The sequence below is a fragment of the Cydia pomonella genome, chromosome 20, assembly GCF_033807575.1.
Source record: "Cydia pomonella isolate Wapato2018A chromosome 20, ilCydPomo1, whole genome shotgun sequence".
In the NCBI taxonomy this organism is placed as follows: domain Eukaryota; kingdom Metazoa; phylum Arthropoda; class Insecta; order Lepidoptera; family Tortricidae; genus Cydia; species Cydia pomonella.
The window spans coordinates 8,947,871-8,966,111 of NC_084722.1; the positions used below are offsets into that span (position 1 = coordinate 8,947,871).

The window sequence follows — 18,241 nt, forward strand, 5'->3', positions numbered from 1 at the left end:
TTCCAATAACATTCCAGTGCTGGATTCGATTACTGGGTGTGGATCAAAGGGCCATTATACCTTAAATTCTATAGGTAACCGAAAATTAAATTTTCTAAGTTATTTGTTTTTCAGAGGCTGCGTATTGGGAGGGCAGAAATTATGAATTCATTCAGTTCTTAAGGTTTCTGTAAAAGCTTTCATAACAGTACAACATAAGCACGCGAATTGGATCTTAAAGTTATTTATTAGGAAAATTATACTATATTTACAGCAAAATCAAATAATGTATTATTACATTTTCCCAAAATTCAAAACACAAATATATATTCGTACTTATTCCTACATTAAAAAAATACCGTACACAATATGTGAACTAAAATGTATATATGGTTTATTGTACAGATAATGAACAAGAAATGAGACACGGCAAAACACAGTTACACAGTTCGAGATACTTAAATACAAAAAATACTTATACCTCTCAAAGAATCTGGATATAATTATATACCTATATGTTCGCGGCTGGCAAGACGTTCCACTTTGTCGCTTGCCATAAGGACGAGATTTGCTTGTAGCTTTATACGACTAACCTGACAAGGCGTTCTTATGGCAAACGACAAAGTAGGACGTTTTGCCGGCCGATCACTATTGGTTACGTACAGGTTTTTTTTTTTATATATGTTCGAAACCAAACTTTGTCCCAAAATATATTTTTCAGAATATTCGTTTAAATGTTCTACCTCCATTTGATGATAAATCATTATAGAGTTAGACCAAGCTAAGTTGGCAGCTATTTTGATAGCAAAGACTGTGATATAAATAACACTTTCACAGTCTGTGCTCTCAAAATCGCTACAATCTTAGCTAGGTGTACCTCTAACACCCAACAGGCCCACAGAATTTTGGCTTTCTAAATAACCTTGTAATTTAGTGTTCTTTCGTCTCGTTTCGTCTTATGTTCTCACTCATAGTAAGACGTATAATTCCAAGTAAAAGTAAACTGTAGGTATACTCATATAACGTGCTAACAACTTAGGTAAACTTAAACCAGGACGACCCATAATAGTGTGGCCCTAATTGCAAGAACCATATTGAGATTTCTCATGCTACTATTATTATTGTCACCAAGTTACTTTAAAACTAATTCACTAAAATAATACGGTTAAGAGGAAACATTATTTGTAATTTTTCCACAGAAACGTTCCCCTCTGGATTTTTGCCCTTTAAATCAAGGAGTTTAATATTACCTTTGTCTGTATGTTTTGTTTCTTTGTATATTCTTTTTTTTTTTAAAGAACTAGGTTGCTTCAAACAGTCGCCTAGCATAAAAAGTCGCCAACAATATACGCAAAAACCAAAATAATCAGACATAGATAATTTATTTCTAATTCCGTTCCCAAATTTTCATTACGATTGGTTAAGTTTCATAGGAAAATGTCGAGAACGAAACCTCGATTTCTGAGATTTTTACGCAGGATTTTACACCTAAGCTGCAGTTGTCTTTATCGCACTAATTTTAAGAGCCGCCCCCGTCAGCGCGACGGAGATATTTACCTAAAATTCTCAAATCTTAGAAAATTCAATGTTACTTTTATTTAATACTCATAAATCAGCAACACCATTGTATTGTTATTGGGCCCATTTTTGATGTGGATGAAATTTGGCCCCATTCTGGGCGGAACAAATATGAAAACAAAACTAGTCTCGAAAATATGTAATTTACCGTTAAGTTACGAAATTATCAAGTAAAAGGAAAGGGGTGTATGTGAAGCCCCCAATCCACATTCTGCTAGCGTGGGGACCATAGCCCAAAGCCCTCTCGCGCATGAGAGGCCTGTGCTCAGCAGTGGGACGTACTTACATAGGCTGAATCTTTTTTTTACGAAAATACCGTAGGGTCGTTTTCGTAACTTAGAGAAAGATATTTTAGGACATACTTTGAAATTGCGCTTACATTGTACAGAACCGTGTACTCGATTTATACACCTTTTATCAAATAAAAATCGGCCCTATTATCGTTATCAAGCATTTGTATATACAAAACAACTAATCATTTAAGTATTACAAGATGTCTTCTCATATGTTTCTTAGGTCAGCACTTAAGCATTTTTAACTTTAAACCTATCACATTACGGTCATAAATTGATAAGCATAATTTGGCATACACAACGGTCTACAATATTTTGGTCAAAAAAGCAAATACTTATGACTGTATAATTCCAAACTACGGTTAGAAGAAAAATCAGTAACCTTTGCTAGTACTTCGGGGTCTTGTATCCTGGCTCGTCTCCTGTTGCAGGCGCCTTGCGTTTTTGGATTATGTTTTGAATCTAAAAAGGAAAAAATAGAATGAGTTTAAGCTATATAAGCGTTGAAAAAAAAATTGGCCTTTAAGGATTTTTTTTATACTATTCATGGATTATTAATGTATTTTTAGGAGATACGGTGAAATTGAGCTTATATTATACAGAATAGGGAAGTTTATCTTTCCACCAAATTGTATCGACATTCTACGAAAACAGAATTCGACAACAATAGTTATTTGTACAACAAGAGAGCAAAGTTTGATATTTCTTCGAGTGCTTGTTTTGAGTGCCGTGAAAGCGAAAGAATCTAATAGATTCACGAGCGTAGCGAGTGAGCGAGAATCTTGAGCGTAGTAAGGGACTCAAAAGCGCACGAGATGTAAATAGCTTTGATCTCGTGTAGTACACAAAAATTTTCACGTCAGTCAGCCATCAAAAAATACAACCTGAAAAAATGTAATCCAGCTGTGGCAGCATGGTTCCATTTTTATCACTTGTCACTATTCCCGTCACTTTCGCGCTTACATACTTGTTAGAACGGGACAGTGCGATAGGCAGACACTCATATTGGCACGTCAGTGCATATTGAGTGATCAGCACATTTAATGTAGATCTTGCGCCTCCACTCGATAAGGGATTTCCTCTTCTGTCACGTACAATAAATATATATAATGATAGAATAGCAAGTATTTGGGGATTCAAGTGGACAAGCTGAGAGACAATACATCTGTTAACCTGTATACTGTGTTAAGTGATTCAACCCCTCCACCCCGGCGCTCTGCCTATTACATGGCGACCGTGGGCATGAATCCTGTGTGAGGATACTGCGGATATAAAATCATCATGGACGACGACAATGAAGAGGACTTTGAGGACGAGTCGGCGGCGTCCAGCTTACTCAGTAATTTATTGTTTTGTTAATTTGGGTAATCAACCTACCAAGATGGGTGGTCTGAAACGGAGAATGAGATCATAATGATAAAGGAAGGACAATGTTATGGTAACCGCTGCCAATATCAGTATTGCTTCATTGGCTTCGGCGGGTTTGGATTTGTCGGAGGTTCGGGATGTCGTCGGCTACGCGTCTGGTTACGCATTGCTGCCGGGTGCTGGAGTGTCAAGCGGTACGGCGAGCGATTCTTCGTGAAAATGTTTAGGTGATATGTTTATTATTAGTTTTTTTTTTTATATTCAAGTGTTATATATGTGTTTATTTTGTTTAATGAGTAGTCTAGATAAGTTATTAGGGGAGCCAAGTGTTAAAAGTTGGAGTCCTTAGTAGAGCAATATTGTAAGGAAAAGAAGTTGCAGCTGTGGATTTTGATGTTGAGGTGAGCGGATATTCTCGGTGATTAGCAAATCGGGGATTTTTAATTTATTAAGGTCGGATACGGTACGAGTATCGAAAATTACCGGTGTTTATTTAGAGATGCCTCTTTCTTTGCATTCTAAAAATGATTGTATCGAATTTATTTCTGCACACTCAAACTATAATCGCGGTGCGATTAGTGCGAGTCAGCAAGGTCGAGGACGGGTGTTTTCGCGAGTAGGCAGAAATCATGTAGTTTCTGTACGTTAGGCGGATAGTGTAATGTCAATGTTAGTCAGCACGTGATTTAGGTGGATGACATGTGTATGTAATGAATTGTGTTTTTCGTGTCTAACGAAGATTATGTAAATATTTCGTATTATAATACTAGTTATCACATAGATGTAACTTGTTTAGAAAGGGAATTATCAAGTTTTGTTTTTTACGGATTATAAATAGATAAGGATTACTGGTTGAGGATTCTAACGGATTATACTTAAACAAATAAACTGGACACGACACTATGATACTACGTCTTTGGAGCTTACCCAGCCTAGAGTAGTAGATATCATGAAAGGGACGCAGGAAGATACAGAATTGATAATTTGATAGAATATTAGGAACGACCCGGTAAAAATGACACTGATGATGTTGTTACGTAAATTCTGCAATTTGCATAAATCAAGATTCTCTATTGACGAAGGCACGCTTAGACGTATCGTTACGAGACTTGGTTATACAGTGCAGAAGTTTAAAATATGATACTGATAATGCTGTTGTGTGAACTCTACAATTTATATGAATCAAGATTCTCCATGAACGAAGGCACGCATAGACGTATCGTTACGAGACTTGATCATGGTATGGAAAGGTCCCAAAGTAGACATTAGGATTATTTATGGCTCTTTGTGGAAAAGTTTAAATATAGTAGAGTTGTTCTATATTAAAATGAGCACAAGTAAAAAGTATGTTACAATGTTGATGAATTAATCTTTCGCGCGGGACATGATGAATTACCTAGGTTATGTAGGAACTATTTAGTTTTTACTTATAAACGAACTTACCGATCGGGAAATGATTTAAAGGATTATTACTGTTACTAAATAGTGGATATGCTGGTAGAACTAGAATGATTAACGGTATCCAGAAGAGGTACGAGTATTATTGGGAAAACTGAATTATGTAAAACGATGTAAAGATTGTCAGGAGCAGAAGTTTAGCAAACGGAAGGTAATAATTATAGTTATAATTTATAACTACCTATCACAGCTACAGCATCTGTTGAGGAGTAACTTTTAGATTGGTTGGACTTGGATAAAACATGATATAAGTATGTTGTAACTTTTAAATGTGAAATATTACTTGTGAAATGCAATGGTTGTGTTAAAAATAATTTAATTTTAAAAGGAAATTGTAATTCAAGCATTGTTAATTTTAAGGTGATTTAGTATTAATTAAGAATGAATGTTACAATAAATTAAATGACCTATATTTAGGACCATGTAAAATAAAGGACATAATAGGGTCTTATTTAGTACATAAGAATAGAGTAAAGTTGTATTACCAATAGTGTTCTTTTCAGGGGAGGGAACCCCTACCTTTTCAGGGGAGGTGCGATAGGCAGACACTCATATTGGCACGTCAGTGCATATTGAGTGATCAGCACATTTAATGTAGATCTTGCGCCTCCACTCGATAAGGGATTTCCTCTTCTGTCACGTACAATAAATATATATAATGATAGAATAGCAAGTATTTGGGGATTCAAGTGGACAAGCTGAGAGACAATACATCTGTTAACCTGTATACTGTGTTAAGTGATTCAACCCCTCCACCCCGGCGCTCTGCCTATTACAACAGGCATGGTGACAAATGACAATGTTTTCTGAAGGTATTCTAACAATTAACTTTAATTACCGCAATAAAAGAAAACGAAAGAAATTTCAGTAAAATAATACGAAAATAATTAATTAACGAACATGAATTGACAGTTCAATCAACAACTTTTTTTTTGTAAAAAAAAAAACTGTAAGATCCGGTCCGAATTGCGGATACTACTATTTGTCAACTATAGTAGAGATCGTTAAAAGTAGTTAAGTAAAATTATTTACTGCGTAACAATTGCGTAAATTTGTATAAGTTCATTGTTTTGATTGTATAATAAAATACGTAAAATATGGTGTTTTTATTAAATCTTAAACTTTTATTTCATTAATTAATTATTACGAATGAAGACTCGTAGGGTGTTTTGGAACGATGCAGTCTGACTTATTTCGGGGGTCTATTATAAACCGTCAATATACCGTTGAATTACGTATGCACTTTTTTGTCTCTTTCTTTTTGCTAATGACATGAAAGGGATAAAGACAATAGAATCCAAATATTTCGAACTTGTATTAGGCCCCGCACGTTGAAATGACATTCGAATCTAAAGGTCACTTGAATGTTATTTTGTCTCACTCGGTGAGCAAAATGCGATTTTGCTCACTGTTTTTAAGCAGCAAAATACCCTTGTTCGAGCTGCTGACGTGAAAAATAAAAATCCACTCAAATACTGACCTGTTGCCACTCTTTGTCGAGCTCTGCCCTCTCGCTCTTATCCTTCGTCTTCCATATGTTACGGTCGTCCTTTTTCTTCACACCGTACTGGAAGGCCGCTTTCGGCAGCGCCTCCTTGATGCTCATGTACCTAGACGAATACTAACCTGTTGCCACTCTCTGTCGAGCTCTGCCTTCTCGCTCTTATCCTTGGTCTTCCTTGTCTTGCGGCCGTCCTGTGTTTTCACGCCGTACTGGAAGGCCGCTTTCGGCAGCGCCTCTTTGCTACTCATGTAGGCGGAGTATTCTTCTTGCGTGTCGAAGTCCCATCGCCCTAACAAATAAAAAATATATATATAAATCATTTATTGGATATAGAATATACAAATTAACACAAAGTGTACCTAACTTAGTTGGGAAAAGTTTCGTTTTCAATGTTTAATCAACACAGTTGAAACATCAGCCAGCTAGAGACACAAGATTTAATTCCTCGTCACCAATTTTAATCTTGCTCCTGGGTTTTATAGGACTCAAAGGATTCCCCTATGGGCCCCTTCTTGTTGCCGGCGTCCATCTTGGTGTAGTCCACCTCGTCGTCGATGGCGTCGTCCATCTCGCGCAGCCCCGGGTAGCACTCGGCGTAGCCCCCGGGCTAGTAGGACTCACCTATGGGCCCCTTCTTGTTGCCGGTGTCCATCTTGGTGTAGTCCACCTCGTCGTCGATGGCGTCGTCCATCTCGCGCAGCCCCGGGTAGCACTCGGCGTAGCCCCCGGGCTAGTAGGACTCACCTATGGGCCCCTTCTTGTTGCCGGCGTCCATCTTGGTGTAGTCCACCTCGTCGTCGGAGTCGTCGATGGCGTCGTCCATCTCGCGCAGCCCCGGGTAGCACTCGGCGTAGCCCCCGGGCTAGTAGGACTCACCTATGGGCCCCTTCTTGTTGCCGGCGTCCATCTTGGTGTAGTCCACCTCGTCGTCGGAGTCGTCGATGGCGTCGTCCATCTCGCGCAGCCCCGGGTAGCACTCGGCGTAGCCCCCGGGCTAGTAGGACTCACCTATGGGCCCCTTCTTGTTGCCGGCGTCCATCTTGGTGTAGTCCACCTCGTCGTCGGAGTCGTCGATGGCGTCGTCCATCTCGCGCAGCCCCGGGTAGCACTCGGCGTAGCCCCCGGGCTAGTAGGACTCACCTATGGGCCCCTTCTTGTTGCCGGCGTCCATCTTGGTGTAGTCCACCTCGTCGTCGGAGTCGTCGATGGCGTCGTCCATCTCGCGCAGCCCCGGGTAGCACTCGGCGTAGCCCCCGGGCTAGTAGGACTCACCTATGGGCCCCTTCTTGTTGCCGGCGTCCATCTTGGTGTAGTCCACCTCGTCGTCGGAGTCGTCGATGGCGTCGTCCATCTCGCGCAGCCCCGGGTAGCACTCGGCGTAGCCCCCGGGCTAGTAGGACTCACCTATGGGCCCCTTCTTGTTGCCGGCGTCCATCTTGGTGTAGTCCACCTCGTCGTCGGAGTCGTCGATGGCGTCGTCCATCTCGCGCAGCCCCGGGTAGCACTCGGCGTAGCCCCCGGGCTAGTAGGACTCACCTATGGGCCCCTTCTTGTTGCCGGCGTCCATCTTGGTGTAGTCCACCTCGTCGTCGGAGTCGTCGATGGCGTCGTCCATCTCGCGCAGCCCCGGGTAGCACTCGGCGTAGCCCCCGGGCTAGTAGGACTCACCTATGGGCCCCTTCTTGTTGCCGGCGTCCATCTTGGTGTAGTCCACCTCGTCGTCGGAGTCGTCGATGGCGTCGTCCATCTCGCGCAGCCCCGGGTAGCACTCGGCGTAGCCCCCGGGCTAGTAGGACTCACCTATGGGCCCCTTCTTGTTGCCGGCGTCCATCTTGGTGTAGTCCACCTCGTCGTCGGAGTCGTCGATGGCGTCGTCCATCTCGCGCAGCCCCGGGTAGCACTCGGCGTAGCCCCCGGGCTAGTAGGACTCACCTATGGGCCCCTTCTTGTTGCCGGCGTCCATCTTGGTGTAGTCCACCTCGTCGTCGGAGTCGTCGATGGCGTCGTCCATCTCGCGCAGCCCCGGGTAGCACTCGGCGTAGCCCCCGGGCTAGTAGGACTCACCTATGGGCCCCTTCTTGTTGCCGGCGTCCATCTTGGTGTAGTCCACCTCGTCGTCGGAGTCGTCGATGGCGTCGTCCATCTCGCGCAGCCCCGGGTAGCACTCGGCGTAGCCCCCGGGCTAGTAGGACTCACCTATGGGCCCCTTCTTGTTGCCGGCGTCCATCTTGGTGTAGTCCACCTCGTCGTCGGAGTCGTCGATGGCGTCGTCCATCTCGCGCAGCCCCGGGTAGCACTCGGCGTAGCCCCCGGGCTAGTAGGACTCACCTATGGGCCCCTTCTTGTTGCCGGCGTCCATCTTGGTGTAGTCCACCTCGTCGTCGGAGTCGTCGATGGCGTCGTCCATCTCGCGCAGCCCCGGGTAGCACTCGGCGTAGCCCTCGGGCTCCGCTGCGAGTCGGGACAGGAGGGCCGCGGAGCGCTTGTCGCGCTCCTCGGGGTTCGGCCCGCCGGTGCGACGGGGCAGTGGACCGGGTCCTACAAATATTCATCATGTTTAATGTCAAAATAAGAAACTTTACACTATGAGTAACGTGACTTCATAAAAAGTTTATAATAATTTAATACCCACAAAAAAGGACACGCTCTCGAATCATCCCTTTGAGAGTTAAATATGATGCCGCAGACTGATACAAAAAATACATGAAAGTTGTAAGAATATTTTTATGGGGAAGGAACACCCGTACGAACGAACCATATTTATACTACAAACGAAAGGTGCAGTTAAACGAGCATGTTCCCCTTAATTCGAGCCAAGCAGGTAACATACGATTAAGGGCCTACGCTAGCTGACGCGGACGCCCGCCGCGTGCGCACGGACGCGGGTGCTATTTGTAGGTCAAATCCGCCGCAGGCGTTCGCTTCAGTTAGCGTCGCTCATACTATTTTTCGTTAACCCGCTCGTCCGCTCCGTGCACCCGCGCCAGCTAGCGGAGGCCCTAACGTCGCCTTGCGATAAAATGGACAGCAAAATGGAATAAGACAATTTCTGCTCTGCCTTTGGATTGGACTCAACAGTGAAGAAGATCTGATCGACTATGACAATGTCCTTTTTAGGGTTTCGTAGTCACCTAGAAACCCTTATAGTTTCGCCATGTGTGTCTGTCCGTCCGTCCGCGACTTTGCTCCGTGATCGTTAGTGGTAGAAAACTGCAATTTGGCATGAATACATAAATCATGCATGGTAACAGAACGGTAAAATAAACACTACAAAATAAAATATTTTATTTATAATTAATAAATGTACGATATATATATATATATATCCAATATTGTGGTGTATAGTTGGATAGACAAATCAAAACGAATAAATATCTCCAAAAACCACTTTTGATAAGGTTAATATTTTCGGAAATAATCGCTCCGAAAGAATAAATATGTGAATAACTTTCGTGAAACAAAAACTTAGTAAATACTTTCAATTAAAACTATAGCGAACACGATCGGTCCGGCCTTCTTGAGTTATTTCAGATATCGTCTCTTCTTAGTAAAAAGACGCTGCGAAGGTACTCCCTTATGCTTGTAATGTACATGATACTTACTTATTCATAGCTCCCGTTAGGCCTGTTCTGATAGAATGGTAACTACGAAACCTTATACTGACCATGACCCACATGCTCTTGGCCGATTTATTTCTCGTCAATTCGCGATTCCGACAAGATTTTCAAACGTAATTCGCCGTAAAAAGTATCCTACCTTCCTCCTTGTCCTGTTCGACGGGTTTGTCGAAGTAGCCCGTCCTCGGCCGCTCGTCCCGTCTCTCTCGCTCACGTCGCTCGCCCGCGACGTAGTCGCCAATGTCGCCGTATATCGAGTCGTCGTTGCGACCCTTTTCTGCGTTCTTGTCCTAAAATAACGAAAATACGTTTTAATTTCACCTTCTAGTTAGATTTTTTCCTATACAAAATAATGTTCTATATTTTTATCAGTCGGCAGAGGTTAGCGATATCTTCTACTGAGACTATTGACATAAGCAGTGTCATCTTTAGCTAAAGGGCACAAGAGGCTCATACCCAGAACCACCCTGATTTATAGGTCAGCATCTTTTGTTTTGAGGTCAACACTCTTGTGCCCATGAGTCTCACATTGGCATTGGCAATTCGCTTAAAGCGCCTTACACGATTTCGCTACTGCAAGTCGAATAAAGAACCTCGAACTTATGACGAACGAAACAAAATTTGACAAAAATTAACACAAAATCGGAAACCGACTCGGTAAGCGATTTTAATGTCCTTAAGACATAAACCGACCTTAGTCTTCTTGAGTTTCCTGTGTCGCCCGTGGCGTAGATAGCTGAATATTTGCGTGAGCTTCTCCAGCACGACGTCGTTGGCGCTGGCGGCCGAGCTGCGCTCGTCTGGCTCGGGCACGTCGGCTTTGCTGCGCGTCAGCGTGGTAGGGATGTCGCTATCTGTTGATACAAAGGAAAACATTGAAACAATTAAAAACAACTTTTAAGTCTGTCAAATCAGTGTACAATTTTAATAACAGAGTAAACTATGTAGGTATACTAATGTCACCCCCTCCTGATAATCAACTTGGTCAACATTGTTTAAGGGCAGCAGTAGAAACGTTCCTATAAAATAGTGGCAAATGACAGTACTTTACAGGGAAATTCAAGGAATAGTTTGTTTATTTTAACTTTTTGCACAAAGACCAAACAACAATGTATGTACAAATGGCAGACTTTATTAAACCTAATCGTATATAATATTTTATTTAAGTAGTGAAACACTAAGGTGATACATACCTATAGTTCCTTCCTCGTCAAGTTCGACCACATACGCCATGCGGCCCGGTGCGAACAGCTCGTTGCGGGTCACCTTCTTGTTTCTACAATACATCAACAAATTTATACATAATAAAAATGATACTACTACAACTAACTAACTCAGTGATCCAAAAAGAATCTTGGCCTCCGAAATGAGAGAACGCCACCTGTCCCGATCCAGCGCGGTTTCAGCCGACGCAGGTCCGCCTCCACGACATCAGCCCAGCGGATACTACTACAACTAAATAATGTGTATTTCAAACTATGATTTCATAACAAAATTTCCATAAGACAAAAACCATATCATTTAAAAAACGAATTCGCAATCATATACTTATGCTATCTTGTCATTTTGACAATATAAAGGTTACCAAACAGATATAACCGTAATGATTTAAAATTGGTATTAAGATGAAATATTTCGTACTTCTGATCCATAACCATGTTGTAAATATTTTTCCCCATCTGCGTTTTGAATTGAATCTCTTCTTCCTGCTGAAAAATACAGATATAGATATAGAAAATGTATATCAAATGAACAACCACACTGCAAAGCAATGAATTAGTTTAAAGATAAATAATCTAATAAATACAATATGTTAGACATTAACATTAATAATAAGATAAATAACGAATGTCAGCAATATAACATATCAAGACGCTATTGGTTTGAAGGGATGAAGATGAAGGTCGACATCCAAAAAGTAACACAAATATTTGAGCGAATTGTGTTTTAAGCTTGGAAGGCATAATTGCAGGTTCCTTTTATACTACGTCGGTGGCAAACAAGCAGTCTCCATAGCCTATGTAGGCCTGCAACTCCAGAGGAGTTACATGCACGTTTCCGACCCTAACACACCGCACCCTCGTTGACCTTGTTGTCGTTGAGCTCGTCGCAGGTGTAAAAAATATCCAATTAAATCTCAGTTTATTATCCAATGATAGCTCAGAGACTTCTAAGATACTCACAGGGGCAACTTCCTTCTTCTCTTTGACCGCCTCCACCGGCGGCGCCGACACGAGCCGCTCCATCTCTGCCTCCTGCTCTTGCTCGCGCGTTTGGATCTCTGAACGCACCTGCGGAGGCAGCATGGTTTCATTTTTATCACTTGTCACTATGCCCGTCACTTTCGCACTTACATACCTGTTAGAACGTGACAGGCATGGTGACAAATGATAAAGATCCGACCATCCTAGCCCTACTGATCACATTAATATTCGCATTATAAATAATTACCTATTACTCTTTTTAAATTATGCTTAGCTATTTTAACATTCATAAAACCCAAATTTTACCAGCTTGCTATTTGAATGTATTCTTACTAGTGTTGCCGATGTAGTATATTAATACAAAAACTTGTTATGAATGGATACTTTTACAAGACACACACAGCATACTCAGTAATCAACTAACATGTAGCAACCGGGTCTATAGGCTATAGCGAATTTATTTTATTACCCAGTGTTGCCAGGCGTACGATAATTATCGTACATGTACGCAAATTTAGGCTCTGGTACGATATACGTTCCAAAGAGCATCATCGTTCGCCCATCGCCCTTGGAGGATGCTAACTAACAAGTCTAGTATTTGAAACAAAATGTGCAATTAAAACGAAAATTGCGTTATCTTTGAGTATGTAAGCTTATTTTGCAAGAAATGTTTAGGATAGTGCCTTTTAGATAGACATACGATAATATTTTCATCGGTAAGATAATTTTGACACTCAAATACAATAATTCTCTTCCGCTCACCTGGAAACACTGTTACTACCTTTATTTACCGACGTTTCGACACAGGTCGGTAAACAAAGGGTAAGGGGTACAAATTCGCTATATACCTGGTGATAAGCGTTTTAAATGTTATAACATAAAGCATACATTAAATTCAGGTTCAGAGTGATCAGACCTATCCTACCTTAGGATCTAGTCCATGGTTGTTTTATTTGTGTTTTCATTAAAAAAATATTTGTAATTTTACCTTTTGCAATAGAGCATAATCAAGACCTTTCACCAAGTGAGTATGTTCCATGTCACCACCAAGATATTTGGATTCCTGAAAATATAGAATTTTGTTTTGAGATAATTGCTATAGTTAAATTATTAATTCAAATCATTTTATTTCTTCTTTCTCTTTTACTCTCACTAAGACGTAATTAGAATGACAGAGAAAAATGCCCGCAATGACGAACTTTGATTTTCGCAGTTATAGCCCGGTGTCAAACCGTGAGCTGTGACGTCATCAGAATCTTCAATGTCGTTTCGACTTGGGTCGCGTGACATGTGTTAAAAGATATTTTAAATTCAATATTTACAAAAATATGATCATTGAGGTGCACTAAAGGCAGTTTAACATATGTTCTTATAACCCATAAGAATTTATGGGGATACTATTCTGCCCTAAGATTTGTAGATGGAAACAACCCTATTGTTTATCTATTTTAATAAGTTCTTTTTTTTTTTTCAAATGCAAATCCTGCATTTATGGTAAGCAAGGCAATAGTAATGCTAGTAACTAACCAAGGTTGAAACCAATAGCATTACCCAGCCCAGCCTAGCCTATTTGTGATAAATACACAAATAAATGCCCTTACCAGGATTTGAATCCGGGCTCTCCTGCTTCATAGGCAGAGTCACTCTGCCTATGAAGCAACTGGGCTACAGTTGGTAGTGACTCTGCATATGAAGCAGAAGAGCCCGAATTCAAATCCTGGTAAGGGCATTTATTTGTGTATTTATCACAAATATTTTTTCCTAGTTATGGATGTTCTCTATGTATTTATATATATCTACCTATCATAATCTAGTACCCACAACACAAGCCTTATTTTGCTTACTGTGGGGCTAAATCAATACAAATAAGAGTATCCCAAAATATGGAAATCCCTTCTGACAGACCTATGTCCCTGATGAGATATAACAGGATACCATTATCATCATCATCATCATCAACATCAACATCATCATCATCATGTATTTACTTATTTTATTACTATTTCAATCACCAGTTCATATTGCCATCAGTACAGTATTATATACTACAAAACATACCTGAATAAGTTGTCTTCTCCTTTCCTTGGCATCCATTCCTGATTTAAGATCTGGTGCTACAGCTCTGAAAATAAGACATTAACATCAAATCCAGTTGTCAGGAATTTTAATGATTTTTTTTTTAATGACATTGAGACATTAAAACTTTTTTAAATTGATTATTGTTTTCTATGCACTATGGACATGTACTTTAAGGCAGTAAAATATTATCAATAAGTCAGCTCCTCCATGAAAAAAGTGCTGACCCCAGGTGCGGCGCATTTAGTGCAACATGTATCACTGGTCCAACAATGAAACAACACCTACAGCATTTATGCCAGGTACCTCTCGGCCCTTGTGTTTAATGATTTAGTATTAAGTACTTTATTTATAAAAAAGCCAGTTCCCATAAATTTTAAAATAAGTAAAGGATCATATTTATATAGTGCCAAATTACCTTTTTAACTGATGTTTGGGTTGCAATAACAAGCAAAATTAAATATGATATTGTCATACAGCCATAAAACAACAATATCTGTGTTTTATATAAACAATCGCCACAAATCCATCAGTTTTATTAAAGTCTAAAAAGACACAAATATTTTTCTTTTGATAAATAGAAGAGCATAATTCTGTTCCATGGACCATCTCCTAGTCTTTGTTCTATACTTACCTGTAAGCACTGCTGGTATTGCTGGTGGGGTCAGTAGGCCCAATATCATTGGACCCGTCTCTTCTCTCCCTAGCTCTGTCTCTATACTTTTCTGCTAACTCAGCCAACTTATTGTCTTCCTGTTTCTTTAAGGCAGCATAATAAGACTTTTTCTTGCGTCGAAGCTCACTTTTATTTTCTGTTGGTGGTGGCATGGAACTAAAAAGCAAAGTATTAAAAAAGACATTAGCATATAAAGTAGTTCTATGCTGCATTTGAGTAATTGAGAAAAAATTACCCAGCATTGGCCATGGCCTCGCGCACAGAGCCAGCGGGGTGAGCGCCGGCTGCAGGCGTAGCCCTCGGGGTCATGAGAAGTTTCCTGAAATCCTCGTTTGTGAGCCTCTGAGACATCGGGGTCTCCTCCCCAGTGCGATGCTCGTCCATGATTAGTTATTTCCTGCGCTGTCCTAACTCAAATCAAAATGTTATTGATCAGACGTATTGTTAATAAAGGCGTCACTAGAACAACACACACTACACACTAAATATTTTTAACATAGAATTTTCAAGCGAAGCGACAGCCAGTGCAAGGTGCTACTGCTATTGCTGTTTAAGTGTTTAACTTGACAGTTGTCAATGTCAACACACAATACCATAGACAATTTAATAATTCTATTAATATCATACACTGTTTGAGATAAAGATATAAACACTCAACTTATTCTCTTATATGTCAAGTCTAGTGACAGTAGTGACATTAGTTTAACATTGATGATGATGTTTCTCAAATTTCACTACTTGCTTTGCTTTGCTTTGCTGCCGGTTTTCGTTCGACTACAGGAGCTACGTATTTTTAGGAGTATTGAGTTTCTGAATTGAAGTAGAGTGAAATAAAGTGCTAAATAAATATACCAGCATTATTTATACAACTTCCACTGTGAACAGAGGCTAGTTCACATCATGCCGCATTTCAGGATTGAGACAAATGTACCGCGGGACCAAATCCCAAAGGATTTTGTTTCCAAGGCAGTGCCAATACTTGCTAAAGCTCTTGGTAAACCGGAACAGGTAGCCAATTTGTTTAATACGATAGTTACAATAAAACTACAAAAAAAACTTTTTTTTTTTCAATCAACCTATCTCTGTTGATAATTTGTCTTTTTAAACTTGATTCGTAGTACTGCGTGGTGTCCGTTCATCCTGACGTGTTAATGAGCTTCAGTGGATCCACTGCGCCTTGCGCTATTGGTAATGTGATGTCTATTGGAGCCCTGGGTGTGGAACAAAACAAGAAACATGCCAAAGTCCTTTTTGAACTTGTAGAAAAAGAGTTAGGAGTGCCTTCAGACCGGTAAGCTAAACTAATAACATATATACTTATGCAGTCATCAGTATTTAAATTATTGTTACTAAGATTTTATCAAGAGACTATAGTATGAGATATTTATAAAAATAGTGTGCAGGTTTGTAATGAAATGAAATATCTATATTACCAGGCAACTTTAAAACTAGATATATTATAAAATATAACTGAAAACTTAAATATTCCTTATTGCTACAATGCATTACACAGCCCTGCGATTTCAAGGAGCTGGCTGTGGAACTGCTGAAATCTTAAAGCCTTCAGCAAAAACCACTTATCATCAGGCGGACCACATATACAATTGTTTACCACCGACATGGTATAGAAAAAGAAATATTTTATTCTGCATTCATAACTAACATAGTAGGTATCTACACATACTTGAAATGAATTGCTTGATGCACAATAGATTATATTCGATTTTAACTAGCTACATAAAGAATATATATGTTAACCTATGAATCAATATTAAATTGATTCATAGCAGTTTAGTAAAAAGAAACAATGGAAACTCTATGGGCCATATTAAACAACATGCTATTGTATTGGTTATACAACCTGATTAAAGTGGCAGCACCATTTGATATCTGGTTAGTCATTGCTAAATTACTTACCGAGTTAACAGACTCACTGTGGAAATTGGTGCAGAAACACACAATGAATTATGCTAAACCTTTTTGCCACTATGTCAATGAAATAATAAAGTGTCATCAACACCATGTCAAACTTGTAGCTCTCCTAATGCTCTGTTTTTTTTTTTCAGGATGTACATCACCTTCCAAGATGAGCCAACAGGCAATGTGGGCTTCAAGGGAACTACCTTCCATGCCATTTTTGGATAAATACATTGAATCTCTTCAAACATGTTTAAATTTATAAGGCATTTAAGATACAATCTTTGTAGTATAGCCATGAAGTAAAAAAAAAATATAACTACTATTTTCAGTTAATAAAAGCCTTTATTTATAATCAAAATATATTTAAATGCAAAAAATAAATATACACTGTTTCTGATCTGTGTTTCTTACTAACTACTTGATAGCCATCATTATCATATCAAATAAAAAAATACTGAAAAATTAAAACACATTTGTTATTAAAAAAAATTTTTTTATACTAAGTGCATAATCGTAAATGCTTCACATGCAAAGAACAGTTATTAGTTTCCATAACAACTTACGAAATTCAACAAGCATTGGAAAACAATTGAACGTTTTACAAATACAAAGCTACAAGGAAATGCTTGTAAGGAAATGGCGATGGATGGGACACACGCTCCGTAGACCAGACTACCACCTGTACAAGCAGGGTCTCTGTTGGCATACTGCCTTACTAGGACTGTAAAGCAACCTTCTTTTGTTTTTTAACGTCAAATTGTGACACAACGTCTTGGCATCCAACCATCAACTAGCTTCTACCATCAGTTAGCTTGGTACGGTGATCTGGGGGCCTACCGCGAAAACCGAAATTCGCAAATTGCGGAGATCTTTCTCTTTTACTCTCACTAACACGTAATTAGAGTGACAGAGAAAAATGCCCGCAATTGACGAATTTCGATTTTCCCGGTAGCCGCCCTGTTGTGCATATTCGTTGCTAAGAAACGGCGGAGGCGCATCGCGCAGGCGCGCGGACTTACGCGCGTAAGGTTGTACACCGCTGCGCTGGTAGAATGGCGAGCCGAGTATAATTTTTTTTGTTTTAATTGCAAGTTTGAGCACTATACATATCTCGGCGAGAAACGGGGTTGCCGGCCGCGTATCTCTATCCGGCTTCGCTACGCTCAGCCGTATATATCTACTTGGCCTGCAACCCTTCCTTTTCCCGGCCTCTATAGTAATGTACTATTTCTGTAATAATTGAGTTATTCATAAAGTATGAATTATCCATTAGCATTTCTATGATGTTAATTATGGCTACGGCTTGAATATTAAATTTTGTACTAAGAACAGACAACGGGGGGCCTATTTGTTTAAATCTTTGCCTCAATAAATAAATAAAGATAAAAAAAACGGGGGGCCTACCGCAAAAATCGAAAATCGTACTCGTATATTGTGGGGATCTTTCTCTTTTACTCTCGTAATTAGAATGACAGAGAAAAATGCCCGCAATTACGAACTTCGATTTTTGCTGTTATAGCCCAGTGTCAAACCGTGAGTTGTGAGGTCAACAGGGGGCCTACCGGGAA

At 40.2% G+C, this 18,241-nt stretch overlaps 2 protein-coding genes across 2 annotated transcripts; one reads left to right on the forward strand and one right to left on the reverse strand.

Annotated features, from left to right (window-relative positions):
* Window positions 1-207: 207 nt before the first annotated feature.
* LOC133529345 (protein Red) lies at window positions 208-15,321 on the reverse strand. Its single transcript, XM_061867041.1, has 12 exons — window positions 14,989-15,321; window positions 14,712-14,909; window positions 14,060-14,123; window positions 12,990-13,064; window positions 11,981-12,088; window positions 11,439-11,506; window positions 10,991-11,073; window positions 10,491-10,651; window positions 9,937-10,087; window positions 8,509-8,718; window positions 6,303-6,469; window positions 208-2,312 (listed from the first exon to the last, which is right to left on the reverse strand). The coding sequence occupies exons 1-12, from the start codon at window positions 15,135-15,137 to the stop codon at window positions 2,238-2,240; spliced, it is 1,509 nt and encodes a 502-aa protein (XP_061723025.1). The 5' UTR covers window positions 15,138-15,321; the 3' UTR covers window positions 208-2,237.
* Window positions 15,322-15,459: 138 nt separating this feature from the next.
* Window positions 15,460-17,070, forward strand: LOC133529344 (macrophage migration inhibitory factor-like). The gene is made up of 3 exons (XM_061867040.1): window positions 15,460-15,761; window positions 15,872-16,044; window positions 16,820-17,070. The coding sequence occupies exons 1-3, from the start codon at window positions 15,654-15,656 to the stop codon at window positions 16,896-16,898; spliced, it is 360 nt and encodes a 119-aa protein (XP_061723024.1). The 5' UTR covers window positions 15,460-15,653; the 3' UTR covers window positions 16,899-17,070.
* Window positions 17,071-18,241: the final 1,171 nt, after the last annotated feature.